Source organism: Ascaphus truei, chromosome 1, assembly GCF_040206685.1.
Source record: "Ascaphus truei isolate aAscTru1 chromosome 1, aAscTru1.hap1, whole genome shotgun sequence".
NCBI lineage: Eukaryota > Metazoa > Chordata > Amphibia > Anura > Ascaphidae > Ascaphus > Ascaphus truei.
The window spans coordinates 165,839,215-165,856,861 of record NC_134483.1 but is presented as its reverse complement, the minus strand read 5'-3'; the positions used below and the strand labels follow the sequence as shown (position 1 = coordinate 165,856,861).

General features: G+C 47.6%; 1 protein-coding gene across 7 annotated transcripts in view; it reads right to left on the bottom strand.

Annotated features, from left to right (window-relative positions):
* The window catches only part of TJP2 (tight junction protein 2), a 113,665-nt gene that overhangs the window by 54,043 nt on the left and 41,975 nt on the right, over positions 1–17,647 (bottom strand). For 2 of the 7 annotated variants that reach the window (XM_075597694.1, XM_075597649.1), the window contains exon 1: positions 3,061–3,359. The exons of the other annotated variants lie outside the window; for them this stretch is intronic. Coding sequence is in view for 1 of the 2 variants with exons in the window: in XM_075597649.1 (XP_075453764.1) it covers positions 3,061–3,132 (72 nt within the window). In the remaining variant the exon portion in view is untranslated. Of the gene's footprint in view, positions 1–3,060; positions 3,360–17,647 lie in introns of those variants that run through there. 7 annotated transcript variants of the gene reach the window in all.

Sequence of the window (17,647 nt, the reverse complement as noted above, 5' to 3'; positions counted from 1 at the left end):
CGCTGAACAACCGGAAGTGACGCAAAGGGAGTGCCTGACGTGGACGGGAGAGTATTGCGGTGGAGCAGAGGATAGTGAGGAACTCAAAAGGATCGCGACCAGATGAGCACCCACTACCTATAATATCATACTGCCTACCTCGATCATATGAAGTGTAAGCCTGCATTTTTTGAATCCCCTTTTAATACTAAATACCATCTGCACTATATGGTCTCTTTTCTTTTTTTCTCCTTGGAGGTTGGGGGCTGGTGGCTGCTGTATACACAGGGAACATCCACCCCTTAAGTTGGATGACTGCCTGAATTTGACAGCTCTATTGTGAGTAGTAATTTTTGAGCTTTGTTTCCACAAATTTATTCACAACAGTATTACACTATGTAGTGTTTCTTTATTTCCCCATTATCTCTTAGCATAGTGCTTCTGCAAGCAATTCTGGGTAATGACATGCAAATGAGCGCACAGTGACACCTATTACTTCATGTCATTTTAACATGTTCATACTGAACACAAAGCCAAGCTCATTACAGGTTGTGATACGAGAGTAGTCTGGAGTGGAAGGACTCCTCCATACATAGCCAGGTTTTTGCAAGTTTAAATATATTCACCAAGCTGACACAAAAATTTTTTAAAAAAAAGTGTCCATATATTGCATCAGCTCTCGAGATCACATGGAAGGTAATTTAAACGTCCCATCAAAATGACATGCCTGCAAATATCTCCTTACATATGTTAAAAATGGATCCACATAAAATGATAACACCCTGTATGACCAAAGTGAGATGATAACAGTAGTATGTTTAATTAGTTCAATCATGTTTGATACCTTCTATATAGAAAGATTCAGGTAGGTATAAAAACAGATTTATCCTCCATTTTAATAACATATTATGACAACGTATAACCCAAGCAATATCACCAAGAGTAAAATAATTGAACAGTTGAATGCTGAGGAATGTACAGTAATCCTAAACCCTTTCAAGGTCCTCTGACATTCAACACATTATATTGTATCTCAGTGCTTTCCAACCGGTGAAACAGAGGACGGAATTCATTGATCTCCAATTGACGTGAATGGCTCCCTGATTTGGGCTCAGGAGAGGACTGATGGAGATGGTAGGAGGGTCCGTTACGTGTTGGGCACATTCTCTCACACCTGAAAGGGACCACTATGCACCGCACACTATCTATTCGCTTCGAGTTACACACGCACACGTTTTTTGTGGTTCCGGTACCCTAAAGTTATGGCTCCTATGTAATATGGTTGGAACCGGTATAAGACATTTGCTTCTATTCCTGTGAATTGAATGCATTATGCATTACCCTGCAGCTCACCTTTCTGAATAGGGGTGTAGAACGTAGAGAATTAAACAAGTAATAGTCTCCACCAAGAACCTAATGAATGAAATTATGTAACTTTTTTGTTGCATCATTGGAATCCGAGGGTCTTTCTGAGCTAAACAAGGCTAAATTTGAGGTCAGTTCCCAAAGGAATTTACCAATTTAGCCTACGGTTTTTCTTCAGGGCATTGAAACGGCCCTCAGATTGGAAGCCACGGTTATGTTGTCCCTTCATATTGGCCCTATGGACACCCCAAGTTGGTAGCCATAGTGAATTCCCAAAAGAGGAAAAAGAAAACCCACCAAATAACCATCTTGGAAACCAGAGCTATAAAACAAAATAACCCCGTTCAGTTCCGAAGGACCTCTCAGTTCCAATGCTTTAGTGAGAAAACTGTTAAAGCAAAAAGTAAATGCAACTTATAGCATTACTTTTATTTTTCACAAAATAATCCCATTGTTAAATGTTGCCACACAACTAAAACAAAACCTCATAATGCCCTATATAAAAACAAACAAGCGTCTTTCGGCAAATGTTCAAAGCTTGGGAATTAGTCAGTTGTTTAATATAATGACAAACAGTGTCTCAGCAAATCACCAACTCAAGTGTTATATATACACTCAAAAGGCAATGGTCAAAACATCAGCATCACAAACATGATCTCTCTTTTTAGTTCTACCAGACCTACAATTTTGATCGGCTGCCTTAAAAAGTGATGTGATCACACACACACCTGAAATTAACAAGTGATGTCTTACAAGTAGTGGCAATAAGCCAGACTTCATATTCAAAACTTGAGAAATATATTTGTTTTTTGTCCTTATCGAAAGATTTAGACAAATGTATGCTTAAAAAAAGCAGAAAGGGACGTGCAACACAAAATGTTATTTAACCCTGTGGGTAAATAGAAACTGGAACCATTAGTCCTGGTACTCTCAGGGTTGTAAAATACCCCCTTTGTACCATGACACTATAAAACTACTGGTATTAACTGCTTCACTGCCTTAAAATTACATTCCAAGTCCATTGGGACAGTAAACACTTAAATTCACCAGCTTTTAGACCACATGTGGGAGGGATTTAGGAGAGCATAAAATCTTACACTGTAGGGGTCATTTTGTATCACTATACTTGGCCATGAAAACTCATCTTTATAATGTATCACTTTCCCTAATCAGAAAACCCTTGCCATGTGTTAGTATATCCAATCATGACACTACATTCGGCCATGTAAATGTATTGATGCAGTGTACTTATTATACCTGATCATGAGATATCACAATATCTGGCTCAAGTGCTGTATCAACACAACAGACTAGATGCACACATCTATAAAATACTGTTGCAGTTACATATAGCAATGTAGGGACTTACTGTTGGCATGCGAATTCCTGGGTGTCTTAATACATTAAAAGAAAAAAAAATACAGATCCCAAGGAGAGAAAAAAAACTGCTACCTTTATGTGCACCCTTTATGGTGAAAATTGGTTAAATTAGCATTTTAGAGTATCAAACACCCCAACTCTTCAAGGTACGTTACCACAATTGAGCCTCTTCTTGTAGGAAAACACTCATGAATAGCCCCCTCCTCCTCCTGCCTTGTGCACATGACCCGTTTGTTTTGCCTGATACCTGCAGGCATGGGAGTGCTGCAGCCACCCTCCAAACTACTCAACTCCCCCACCTGCCCTGTACCCTGGGGGGTGCCATGGGATACTCACACCGAGCCATGCAGACAGATCCTTGGTGGTGTGATGTTGATGATGGAACAACCTGTCTCCTCTCATTGGCATCTCTGCTCCTCGGACTGGCACTAGTAGCCACTGCTTGTGCTTTCCAGCCCAGCCACTCTCTGCTGCATTAGTTCTTGTATAACCCACTCCTCCAGCTCGTGTCTTTGCTGCACTTGATGTATCTGAACGTTACTCTCCTGTTGCTGCCCTAATCTGGATGCAGCCTGCATGCAACTTGTCCCCATGTGCTGCTCGCAGACTCTGCTAAGTGCAGACACCCCCCCAGGGAAACCTTCTAGCGGACCTCTACCACTAACACCGGGAGGGGGGGTTCTTCTTTTACACGTGTGGCTACGGCCACTGTCCTCTCCTGGGGGGTTTGTGGTAATACTCAGGCGTTATGCATTGAAAGGAAGAAAAGTAAAGCAGGTGAGGGCATGTGCAGGGAGAAGAGGAGGGAGTGCCGGGGAGCCCTGGCTGTGAGAGGGTCACCCTCTCTGGGACAGTGGTTCAGTCTGAATGCAGCCAACTCGCAAGATCCAGCTGGAAGTTGCAAAGCAAACAAAGAGGGAGGGGACCTCACACCCTGCAGAGACCTGGGATAAGCCCAACAGAGGAGGGGGGGTCAGCAAGGGTGCAAAGATGAACACATTTCATGACACACAGGGTATGAGCTCTGGACGCTTCACTTGTGGTTAGGTTTAACCCCTGGCTCCTGCACACCCTGTCATTATCAGGATTCAGACCATTTTTTTCAAACTGAGATGGCTAATGTACAAGCCTGGACCTGGCTAAGGCTGCGCATATAGTGCCGACGACAGCGATGTCGCGTCAAAACAAATGCATTGCCGCCATTGCGCCGCGCTTAGGAACGACGGCTTGGTCGCAATTGCTGGAAGGCACATCTCTATGTGATTTTTTTTCAACGACCGCAGCCTGAAGTCACCGTCGCCGGCACATAAGCGTAACCTAAATCTTCCAGGTGAGACCCGGTGAGGGACCCTGAGAGGTTCAAAGCTTCTAACATTTTAACTACTGGTTGGTCCAAATAAAGGTATCATACCACCTACTCCCTCTCCCTCCTTTGTTACTACATCTTACAGCAGTTGATTGGGCAGCTTGGGATGCACCATTTGTTCATTGCAATGTAATCCCATCACTGAAGAGCTAGAAGTTGAGTCACTATGAGGTGATATCACTTTCAGAAGTCGCACAGGGTTTGACGGGTACAAAAAATAATTTCCATCACCCTGCCCTGTTAACTTATTAACATGTTGTTCTCTTCGTCTTCTCCAAACGTATTTCTAAAGTCACATATAAGTGAATCAATAGGACCTTATGGGCAGTGTTCGACAATCCTATACATTTACACGCCCGGGGCGGGTGGATTTAACCTCCGGGCAAGTAAATATTGGCCCAAGCAGCACACGTGTTTGTTTTTTTAAATTTCCCTGCTCGCACTGCCTGAAACAAAAAAAAGAAAACTCCCCCCTACCTGACAGCTGATTGGCGCGCGCTCCCAGGCTTTGTGGGCGCGCGGCCAGGCTCTATATGAGCCAGCCCCCAACGAATGGCCATTTTTTCTGGCCGGAGATCTGTTGGAGAGTACGAGAGTAAGTACTCTCCAATCCTCCATCCTGCGGCCCCTCTGCTCCTTCCCTGCCTCCTGTAGTTCCCCCTTACTCCCCCCCGATACCCGCGCGTGGCTGGATATGGTAGCGTGGGTGTCCCCCCTTCTCTCCCCGGCCCCCGCTTACCCCGGCTTCCCGCGCGGGGCGGAGGTGTGTCCCCCCTTCTCCCACCCCGGCTTCCCGCGCCACTACGCGCTTCCCCCGATCCCCGGGTGATGGTAGTGGGGGTGTTCCCCGCTTACCCCGGCTTCCCGCGATACCCTTGGGGGGTGGGTGATGGTAGTGGGGGTGTTCCCCGCTTACCCCGGCTTCCCGCGCCACTTCCCGCTTCCCCCGATCCCCGCGCGGGGCTGGAGATGGTAGCGGGGGTGTTCCCCCCTTACCTACTTGGTCTCCGCTTCCCCACGGTCCCGTGGCTGTCCGCGCAGGGCGGGAGATGGGGGCGAGCGGGGCAGTGGTGGTGGTGCTCGGTCGCGCGGCCTTTCCTCTTCTTCCCCCTCTCGTGTGTGTGTGTGCATGCATGGGAGTGTGTGTGTGTGTGTGTGTGTGTGCATGGGAGTGTGTGCGTGCGTGCGTGTGCATGCGTGCGTGCATGGGAGTGTGTGTGTGTGCATGGGAGAGTGTGTGTGTGCATGCATGGGAGTCTGTGTGTGTGTGTGTGTGTGTGTGTATGCATGCGTGTGTGTGTGTGTGTGTGTGTGTGTGTGTGTGTGTGTGTGTGTGTGTGTGTGTGTGTGTGTGTGTGTGTGTGTGTGTGTGTGTGTGTGTGTGTGTGTGTGTGTATGGGAGAGAGTGTGTGTGTGTGTGTGTGTGTGCATGGGAGAGAGTGTGTGTGCATGTTTTTGCGTGGGAGTGTGTGTGGGTAGGATACCAGAAGTGTCACATCACCCCGCCACCCAATCACCCCGTCACCCCACCCAGTCACCCCGTCACCCCATCACCCCATCACCCCACCCAGTCACCCCACCCAGTTACCCCAGCCAGTCACCCCGTCACCCCACCCAGTCACCCCGTCACCCCAGTCAGTCACCCCAGTCAGTCACCCCGTCACCCCAGTCAGTCACCCCCCCCCAGTCAGTCACCCCCCCCAGTTAGTAACCCCCCCCAGTCAGTCACCCCCCCCAGTCAGTCACCCCCCATCAGTCACCCCCCCATCAGTCACCCCCCCATCAGTCACCCCCCCAGTCAGTCATCTCCCCCCCCAGTCAGTCATCTCCCCCCCCAGTCAGTCACCCCCCCCCAGTCAGTCACCGCCCCCCAGTTAGTCACCCCCCCCAGTCAGTCACCCCCCCCCAGTCAGTCACCCCCCCCATCAGTCAACCCCCCCAGTCAGTCACCCCCCCAGTCAGTCACCCCCCCCCAGTCAGTCACCCCTGCCGTCAGTCAGTTGTCACCCCCGCCGTCAGTTGTCATCCCCGCCGTCAGTCACCCCGCCCCAGTCAGTCACCCAGCCAGTCACCCCTGCCCCAGTCAGTCACCCAGCCAGTCAGTCACCCCCGCCCCAGTCAGCCAGTCAGTCACCCCCTCCCATGTCAGTCACCCCCGCCCCAGTCAGTCACCCCCGCCCCAGTCAGTCACCCCCGCCCCAGTCAGTCACCCCCGCCCCAGTCAGTCACCCCACCCCAGTCAGCCACCCCCGCCCCAGTCAGCCACCCCCGCCCCAGTCAGCCAGTCAGTCACCCCCGCCCCAGTCAGTCACCCCCACCCCAGTCAGTCACCCCCGCCCCAGTCAGTCACCCCCGCCCCAGTCAGTCACCCCGCCCCAGTCAGTCACCCCGCCCCAGTCAGCCACCCCCGCCCCAGTCAGCCACCCCCGCCCCAGTCAGCCACCCCCGCCCCAGTCAGCCACCCCCGCCCCAGTCAGCCACCCCCGCCCCAGTCAGCCACCCCCGCCCCAGTCAGCCACCCCCGCCCCAGTCAGTCACCCCCGCCCCAGTCAGTCACCCAGCCAGTCAGTCACCCACCCTCTCTCTCTCTGTGTATCACCCACCCTCTGTGTGTCACCCACCGTTTCTCCCCTCTGTGTCTCCCCCCTCTGTGTCTCTCCATTCTCTCTCCCCCCCACACTCTCTCTCTCCCCCCCACACTCTCTCTCTCTCCCCCCCACACTCTCTCTCTCCCCCACACTCTCTCTCTCCCCCCCACAGTCTCTCTCTCTCCCCCACACTCTCTCTCTCCCCCCACACTCTCTCTCCCCCCCACACTCTCTCTCTCCCCCCCACACTCTCTCTCTCTCCCCCCCACACTCTCTCTCTCTCCCCCCCACACTCTCTCTCTCTCCCCCACACTCTCTCTCCCCACACTCTCTCTGTCACCCACACTCTCTCACTCTCTGGATCTGGATCTCTTATTTACCCTATATATCTTAACTACCCTATACTACACCGAAATAACCTATACTGCTTTCTGCCAGATCTGACTCAAGCTTCACACGGAAGACATCGGAACCCCCCCTAACCCAGAAGACAGGTAGGCAACACCTCCCCTCCAATGTATAACATTGCGGGAATGAGGGTACCTGGACATTGAGGGACTGCGGATCAGGTAAGATCCCAGGCGGGATTGCTGCTTTATTTCTAGATCCAACATTTACACACACACACACACGTAACAAGGACTAATTGTAGTATAATGTAATACAATAAATACATTTATGTCAAAAACGAATGTTCTGACTAGGAATTTATTAAATGTATTTTATTTATATATTTTATTTTAAAGCGGGGTTGGGGCGGGACTAGGGGCGGAGTTGGGGGCGGGACTAGGTGGCGAGTAGATTTTTGGGTGATTTGTCGAACACTGCTTATAGGTGATGGCAATCCAGCAGGTGACACCATCTTCGTGGGCTATTTGCAGAAAAGGGATAGTTGATATTACTATGAGGTATTATTGGGGGAGTTTGCCAATACTTGTCATTAGATGTAATCACTCCAAGTGGTAATAAGGGCGTACTTGCCAACATACAAAAACTATTTTCAGGGAGATTTGATAGGAAAATGTTGGACGCCTCTTAACTCTCTTAACCTCCCGTTGCCTTGTATTGCATTGAAGATGTCTTAAAGAGAAAGCTTTTCAGCAAATTATGAAGGCATCTCCCACAAAAAAATGAAGCGCTTCCCAGTATGATGAAGGGAATGAGCAAAGAGGGACATTACAATGGGGGTGGTTGGTTGGTTCACAGAATGTATAATATCACCTGGCAACATCTCCTTCCATGGAGAAAAGAGGGGGCACTCAAGAAGTTGGTTGAAATCAAGTGATAACATCTGAAGATCCTATATTGAGGGGTTACTTACACCAGGAGATGGGTCAGCATCCCTGTGGGGAATAAATGTTATGCCACCATCCAGAATTTAGTTTGGTATGCCTGGAGCACGTGGTTGGGTTTATTAAAGAACAACCCTAATGATTTAGCCAAATGAGACGGGAGAGGCTTTAACCAAGACTCGGAACATTTTACGGAAGACTATTGTATGTAATTATGAGGAATTCAATGAATGGCACAGTTCCTTCTAGCACCCAAATTAACCAATGCAGTGACATTTTTGAAGGACCCTCAGTGACTTCTGACTTTTATGTGAGAACATTGTAGACTTCAATGGGATTTTCTGTGCGACAGTGCCCTGATTGACACTACTGTAGTTTAATAACGAAGCCCCCAAATCCTGCTGATTGGCCCTTGTTTTATTAAAAATCACACACCTATAAGTATTTAAAAAGAAATAATTGTGAAAGTTAGTTTGTAAACATGGTGCTCTGAAACTTGGGGGGGCTTTTTCATTTCCTTTAGATACTCCCCTTTGTCTGATCTCCTAGGCACACATGCAAATGTTGCTGCTCTCCTCCCTCATGTTTATTGGCCCTTTCATAGGGACACAGTCGGCTAGAGGTTGCTTCAACACTTGATTGACAAACACTCTCCTATTCAGATTCCCAGAATGAAAGAAAATTCCTCTCAATCTCCACAGAAACCAAAACAGACAAATGTATGCTTTCAGTGTGATTGCGTCTGCTTAACCCCTTCAGTGCACTTGAAGTTCATCTCACTTTTTTTTTTTGTTGCATCAGCAGTCTCACTTATAAGAACAAAAACACCATGTTTCCATCTAAAATGTTTTGTTTTTTTTCTGGTCCAGAACTTCCAAATTTCACTGATTTCGGTCCTTGGGGTGTTGACTTCTCTGTAACTATCAGAGAGTGCCACCTCCCTAAAAGGGACATAGTCTTTAGATTCAAATCTTGGAAAATGGGTGTGCTCACTTTCCGAGTAATCCATTGTGCATAATACATTAAGGTAACACACACAAACACACACCTCTCTTTCTCTCCCTATCTGTGTATACAGAACTATAGTGACACTCCACAGAATTAGCATATTCTTGTCTGGGTGTTAACTGTAGAAGATCAGTAGATAAAGTAAACTGAGATACAGGCACGCCAGGGCTTACAAAAAGAATAACAATTGTCAGAAATAGAGTTTAATAAATGTTCTGGTGGGCATGTTTCTCCTTTTGAGATTTATATTTATTTCATTTTTTTCCCAATTTCCCTGCTTGAAAATAACAAAGAAAACAATATGTGCTGATGGAAAACCTTTCACAACATCCATTCACGTGCATCTGAATCTCCTCAAATGAGCAGATAGATCCCTTTGAAGTTGAGGATGCTAATTTCAAAGCTATTACTTCATGGCTTTCAACAAGAATGTTTTTAAATTAGCTGCAGTAAAACATAGAACTGACACAAAAGCACTGGGCTGTGTGACCCAGGATTATCTTCTGTGCTTGTTGTGCAAACTCTAATTGAATGAACATAAAAATACAAACAGATATTTGTGAGCATTTGGGACCGTTGCGCTACATAGAGAAAATTACACACTCGCTGCTTAAAGTGGCAGTCACAATTAGGCAACATTTGAGCTACTTAATGTAATTGCTTACTTAGAGTGTAAGCTCTCCGGGGCAGGGATTTCCTTTCCTATTGTCTGGTGTTGTGTTTGTTGCACTTATTGTATTATAATTCCCTGTACTGTATTGTCTCCTTTGTAAAGCACTAAGTACACTGTGGGTGCTATATAAAGATATACATACAATTGGTTCATTAAACAAATTAGCCTTCAAGTGAAAATGTTGACTTTGTGTTCTTATATGTTTTCCTATCTAGTAACATATTGGAGCTGCACTAAAGTGAAACCTCAGGAAAATAGTGAGAATAGGGTTGCCAGGTCGCTTCTCCACAAATACTGGAGACAATGGTGAAAGGTGCGACGCGCTCGAAAAAAAGTCAGTGGGGAGGTATGTTATTTATAATTATAGGCTAAAGCTGGTAAATTCCGGGCATTATTGAAATCTCTGCTCTCTGGTTGGTTAAAATTCCGGGCATTATCCACTCAGTAATGGTCCGGAATAGTTGGCACCCTGCCAAGTTTTTCAGCCAATCAGCTTTCAGTTCTCATTCACAAAGGGTGAGATCAGCTCTTAGGCTGCGTCCACGCTGCCGCTGACCGCGCTTGGCGCGGTCAGCACAATGAATGCAAGTGTGTCCAGCCACGCTCGCGGGCGCTAGGCACTTGCCGAGACAGATCAAATTGTCTACCAGGCGCGCTGAAGGGTCACATGACCTCCTCAACCAATCAGCGCCAGTCTCTGCTCGGCCACGGCCCCCCGCTCGCGCTTAAAAAAATATGCCGAGCGTTCATGCTTGGAGAGTTGGTGACGTCACCGCTCTCAAGCATGAGCACGGTCAGCGGCACAGTGGACGCAGCCTCAGACAGGGGAGGTGATTGGACAGGAAGCATCAGCATGGCACGGACTCCTCCCCCACCCTGCCTGCAGAGAGCTCCGCACAGGAGAGTGAGGGGGAAGGTTTGTGTGTGTCTGTGTGTTTTGTGGGTGTAAAGAGGGCAGCAGAGTGTTTTATTGGTGTGGGTGTAGAGGGGACAGCAGAGTCTGTTTTGTGTGTGTGTGTGTGTCTGTAGTGTGTCTTCTGTGGGTGGAGGAGGGGTGCAGAGTGTTTTGTTGGGGTGTGTGTCTGCAGTAAGTGGGTTTACAGGGGGCTGCGGTGGGTCTAGAGGGTGGACTGCTGGTGTGTGTTTTGTGGGTGTAGAGGGGGCTGCAGTGTTTGTATGTGTGTCAGTGGGTGTAGAGCAGGGGAGCACAATCTTTTTCCCCTACGCCCCCGTGCCGGCTGTCCTCTCGCGACGCGTCTCCAGAAGCTGGCTGATCCAAGGTAAGTGCAGTTTACAGTGGCCTTCGCCACTTCCCCGGGATTTCATTTAAGTGCCTTCGGGAAGCGCTCGGGGCCTCTGTAAACCCAGCGCCTCCCGCAGATAAACTTGCGCTCCCCAGTTTGCACACCCCTGTTGTAAAGGGTGGAGGAGGGCTGCAGAGTGTGTTTTGGTGGGTGTTTCTGCAGTTTTGTGAGTTTACAGGGGGCTGCAGTGTGTGCTTGTGGGTGTAAAGGGAGGGGCTGCTGTGTGTGTGTGTGTGTGTGTGTGTGTGTGTTTTGTGAGTGTAGAGGGTGGAGGAGGGCTGCAGTGTGTTTTGTGGTTGTAGAAGAGGGGGGTTGCAGAGTGTGTAGGGGGACTATAGAGGGTGTTTGTGTATATAGAGGAGGGGGAGCTGCAGTGTGTGTGTGTGTGTGTAAATAGAGGGGGTGCTGCAGTGTGTGTGTGTATAGAGGGGGGCTGCAGTGTGTGTGTATAGAGGGGGATCTGCAGTGTGTGTGTGTGTGTGTGTGTGTGTGTGTGTGTACAATTTCCTTTTAATAAACTTGCAGTAAAGCATAAGGATGTAGACAGTCATGCTGATAAAAATTGTATGTTATTTAAGCTCTGTTTTGAGCCCCAGTAACCTTTGTCTGAACTGTTGCTATCTTTTTTCTGAAAAATAAAAAAATAGTAATAATCCCCTAAGAACTGGGCATTACTGGCCAATAATGCCCTGGCTGGGTTAAAGTACCTCGGCTTCGCCTCGGGCCTTCAGCTCTTCTGGCCAGAGCATTATTGGCCAGTAATGCCCTGTTCTGAGGGGATTATTACTTAAATGATTTGAACGTTACGTCCTTTTTTCTAAATTTCACTCCAGGTATGCACCAATTTGCACCATTTTATATTCTATTTCGTAAAAAAAATTCTGGCAAGGGGTCTGGGGATTGAGCGCCCTTCCAGAATTTTTTTTTATGAAATAGAATATGAAATGGTGCAAAATGTGAATGAAATTTAGAAAAAAATGACATCATGTTCAGATCATTTATAAATAACATACCTGCAATCATACACTGTGAGCAATACTGATCTTAATACTACTCTTCCACAAATTCCAAGATTGTTGCAACCCCCCTCATCTTCTCTCAACCCACTGCCTGTCATTCTCACCCCCTCTCTGTCATTCTCAACCCTCGCCCCACGATAGCCACAGTAAACACACACACATAACAGGACAGACAGCATACACACCTCTCTGATCCATGATGTTTCCTCCTCTCCTTGGCCCAGCCCACAGGCTCCTGACACCTTCTGATTGGCTGCTGCTGGGTAATGCAGCCAATCAGGATGGAGGAAGCTGCCCAGCTCCCAAGCAACAGCCTTGCTTTCTCCATGCTCATGTCAGGTCACTATATGCAAAGAGGTGATACCGGAAACATACATGTCCAGTATTACCTTTCCTTTTTTAATGGACAGTATATCCAAATACAGGACAGTCCAATTCAATACTGGACACCTGGAAACCCTACGGGAGAACAGGAAGAACAACAAGAAGATGGCCTAGAAAGCAGTGGTGGATTTCCCATTGAGCCTAGGGCGGCAACATTTTGGGGCGGCAAAAATGTCCGCCCATATACTTTTGCCGTGCTCTCAGGCCTATCGAGCCTGATGGGAAGTCACTGTAAGGAATCCGCTCCTGGCTTTGATTCTAGCCTTGCAGACCTCTGCAGTTACAAAGGCTTCCTCTGGCATTCAATGGCACATGTGCTGCCTCTCATTGCAGCTTCAGCCCTGTGCTCCGTCACTGGAGGAATGCTCACACACCTCCTCCCTGTGATTGGATCTCCGCCCTTTATATACTAGGCTTTAGACTGACGCAGTGCCGAGCATAATCCTTCGCTGGATGTCATAGTGTTCTGCCACTAGCCTCCTTCACCTTGTGTTCTTTCCAGGCCATGCTATAGTTCCTTGTTTTATTTTGTTTGTTCCTGGTTCCAGCGCCTTGCTGCTACTTTCCACGCTAAAGTCTGTGTTCCGAGGTCTGCTGCTCCCCTCCACGCAGAGGCCTGTTCCAGACTCTTGCGCTGAAGTGTTGGTTTGCCAGCACTGGTTTTTCCATGGCTCTGCCCTGCGGTGTACTTCGGCCAGCCTGCTGTCTCCCCTTGCTGAGACCGGCGTCATGGGCCGAGGCCGCTGCTCGCTCAGAGGCCACGCTCACGCACCTAAGCTGAAGCGGGGAACTCCTGTCTACATGTTGCCGAACGCCTGCCTGAATAATGATGATGCTGCCTTCTCCAATCCTGGCTCTGCTATGTACGACTATGGATTTCGCACTCCGGATCAGTCTGCGCGGACTAAGGTCGGTGATTATATAACCCCACCTCAGCCCCGCGGTCCGGTCGGGTTTGTGGCGAGCACAATCGTAACAGTATGCTCGGCCCCACAAAACCGGACCGCGCCGTGGCGGGGGTTGGTAAATGGTTTACTGAACCTATGTCTCAGGCTGCGGACCAGTCCCTGTTTGAAAAACCATACCTGTTTGAGAGACTGTCTTCGCCTGAAACTGTGGGTATGTGTGAAGGTTTAACCCTTTCGAAAAGACTGATTCGTAATGAACTCCTTACTAAAGCTCAGCGCCATAGAGAGGTGAAACAGCGCCTGGCTCCCCAACTGTACCCTTCTACTTCCACTATAGACTGGGAGACTGTGGATCTTAGGTACTGGCCCAGGCTCGTGATGCGTTTCATACGCTCTGCCTAGATTTCGACCACTCCATTAGACTACGGGACCCTCTTCTCGCTGCCTACGCATGTTCTAATTACACCCACTTTCCCTCAAGCCCTTTTGCTGATCCCTTGTAAATTCCTGTAAAGGCAGTCCTCATTTTACAACGCTTCGCTTTACAACTAATGGCTTAGCCAACGCTATGCAATGCATACCTATGTTAATTTTTTACAACGCCAAAACGGCTTATCCAACGCTCTTACGACGCTTTGCAAAGTTGTTTATGTGTATATAATATATATATATTATACTATATAATATATTATCTTTTTATATTATATTATAAAATATATATATATATATAAACAGTATATGCACTATATAATTTATGTGTGTGCTGCATATCTTATTGTCTGCGTAAAATATTTTGTGTATTTTAGCATTAAAAATGCCTTCAGGAACGGGACCTTTCATTTAAACAGTGTTCCTATGGGAAAACGTGTTTCGCTTTACATCGTTTCGCTATCCAACGCCATTTTGAGTAACACATTGTGTCGGATAACCCGAGGACTGCCTGTATTGCACAAGCCAATGTTTCTCTTCTAGTATGCAAGTATGAACTCTATCTGTCCTCACTTACTAATTCAGAATTCCTTTGCTCAGACCCTGAGGCTACGCCTGACTTAACCCTTGCTAGTTCACTGCCTCTGAGTTCACAAGCAGACCTTGCATCTTATGCCCCTTCTGAGGTTCAAGATGTTAAGCCCCCTGAAGCGTTTTCTGAAACACTGTGCCCACTTAAAGGTGTGCTTTATGTATCTGTTTCAGCTCTCAGCCAGCACACAGATTTATCCCTCTCAGAATATCTCCTTCCTTGTCCCATTTTTCAGAGGGGTGAAGTCTTTGCTTTGAATTGTAAACCCTTTGATACACCCTTTGTGCATTCCACTAACCCCAAAGCCAATGTCGCCATCCTAGAGCCTGAAAATGAACCTTTTATAGCTCCAGTTTCCACGTTTAATTCCCCTCCCTCTGAGTACCCTGAAATTTCCTCTGGGACTTTAGCCCAGTCTAAAGGGAATACACATGAATCCGCTCTAGCCTTGAACCCGCACGCAGATTCCCTCCTCTCCAAGACTTTTACGGTACCTAGTAACATTCTTCTAGTTTCCCAGAGAGTTGAAATAAAAAAAATTCCAGCACCTCCTATGCTAACCTTTGCCTCCACTCTAACTCCTGATGTAAGGCCTGGCTGCCCTCCGACTCCCCTGTAGTCTGTGAGATGTCTCTCACCTTTACTAAAATTCTAAATTTGCAAGGTGTCTTCCCTGTTAAATCTGTAACACCTGCAAGTTCATTAATTGATTCCAAGACCCTTGCCACAGAGTTGCCCATAGAGCCTGATGTCCCCACTAGGGATTTTCAGACTGCCACTCCAGAGATAAGCGCAATGTTCTCTGATCTTATTACAGTAGCTAGTTCAGTTCCTGTTGGTTCTCAACTACTAATTTCAGAGATAACCATGGATGACCCTAAGATTCCCACAGCAAAGTATCACCCTCCCTCCCTATCTTCCCCATAGTACCCCATGCTACCTCGGAGTCCATTGAAAAATTTTGTTCAGTTCCTGCCATTTCACAATCACCCACTTCATTGACAAGCAAGATGTCCCTTGTTTCCATTGGAAAGTCTACCCCAGTTTCTTTCACGGATCATGCCACAGCCTCTTGGATGACTATACAGGCAGTCCTCAGTTATCCGACACAATGTGTTACTCAAAATGGCGTTGGATAGCGAAACGTTGTGAAGCGAAACACGTTTTCCCATAGGAACACTGTTTAAATGAAAGGTCCCGTTCCTGAAGGCATTTTTAATGCTAAAATACACAAAATATTTTACGCAGACAATAAGATATGCAGCACACACATAAATTATATAGTGCATATACTGTATTATATATATATATATAAATATTATATACACATAAACAACGTTGCAAAGCGTCGTAAGAGCGTTGGATAAGCCATTTTGGCGTTGGAAAAATGAATATAGGTATGCATTGCACAGATTTGGATAAGCCATTCGTTGTAAAGCGAAGCGTTGTAAAACGAGGACTGCCTGTAAATGACTTAAAGCCCCTCCTGGCTGGGAATAGCCTTTTTCGTTCTAATCTCCCTATAACTCCACGCTTAGCCTTAAAGTCTGGGATGTCCACTCCTCAAATAATACTGTTTCACGCTAATTCGTCGACAGCATTCGGGGTATCCGCTACTGACTGTATGTCTGCTACCACGAACTCAGGGGTATCACACTTGGAACTTTCGGTAATACTCGCTGCGCCCCTTTTTTTGAAAAGTCCTGTGTTCAAAAGTGAGGTATATTTCTGTGTGTTTTCCATAATAATTGGGGTACATACTATTGTCTGTCCAACCCCTGTCGCAAAACTAGGGGTACCTTTCAGGAAGGTGTCTGTAGCTACCGCTGCAAAGGACACTGTGTCATATTCCGCATTGCTCCTCCCACAGTATCATGCGAGACCCTGGTACCTGGGACCTCCACTCCTAAGTCAAGTCCATGTTCTCCGTTTTTCTCTGTTGGAGGTACCCAGCTTTAACCCCAAATCTTCTATTCCTAAGGCTGATGCACCACTTACCCGGCTTCCTGCTTTCTCGGATAAGATCTGTTTTCTCACCTTTTAAACAGAGTCTTTACTCGCAGGTTTCTGTGCGGTGCCTGAAGTGCCCTTTCTGGATTACATTTGGTCTTTCTCTAAGACGAAGACACCCATACTGGACCTTGTTGCTTTACCTGTGGCATCCCTCCCTGTTCTCTATGGGTATGGACATGCTGTCCCCTACTGTCCCCTTGATGCTTACTATGCCCTTCGCCAAGGCCATAACCTCGGATTTGATTCTCCCTAAATATCAGAGGCCAAAGGAGGCGGACCCTTCTTCAACTGCCAGTACCACGACCAAGAATTGTGTATACACTGCTACTGACTCTCTCGAATTGCTTGGGATAGCAACCCTGCTTTGTATCAAAAGTACCGCATCAATAGCTTGCAGTGAACCCTCCCGCCCCATACCCTCGCTAATCACCACCCGGAATTCCTTGGGAGCCAAAGACTCTCGCAACTTCCTACGTGCTGATTCCATCAAAGCCATTGCCTTCTCTGAAGGTCCCTCTGCCATTTATGTCCGACAATAGGTGTCTTATGTCCTGTATTCTTGGATTATTACTAGGCACCGGACACCTGGCTGCTGTCCTTCTGATGTCCCTATTCCGGAGTCTCCTGTCCTTTCTCAGCTTTGAATTTCTAAGTCCTCTGGTCTCGCTCCCCATGTACCAAGGATGACAGTGCCACCGCTCTCGTTTTCTAAGGTGTTACTCGACAACGAACTCCTGGACTTTGGACTTAAGCCTCGCCTAAGACAGTTCAGGAACAACTCTGTCTCCCAGACCTATGAGTGATCCTGTCCATCCAGATTTCTCACCCAGAAGGTGGGGTACTGTAAGGAATCCCAACAAACGGTGGGCTTTCAACGCCACCTCTTGCTTAAGGAAATTTAGAAACAACTCCTTGTCCCCCAGATCTGTGAATGATCCTGTTCGTCCGGAGGTCTTACCTGAAGGGGGAGGGGGAGTACTGTAAGGAATCTGCTCCTGGCTTTGATTCTAGCCTTGCAGACCTCTGCAGTTACAAAGGCTTCCTCTGGCATTCAATGGCACGTGCTGCCTCTCATTGCAGCTTCAGCCCTGTGCTCCGTCATTGGAGGAATGCTCACACACCTCCTCCCTGTGATTGGATCTCCACCCTTTATATACTAGGCTTTAGCACTGACCCAGTGCCGAGCATAATCCTTCGCTGGATGTCATAGTGTTCTGCCACTAGCCTCCTTCACCTTGTGTTCTTTCCAGGCCATGCTATAGTTCCTAGTTCTATTTTGTTTGTTCCTGGTTCCAGCGCCTTGCTGCTACTTTCCACGCTAAAGTCTGTGTTCCGAGTTCCTAAGGT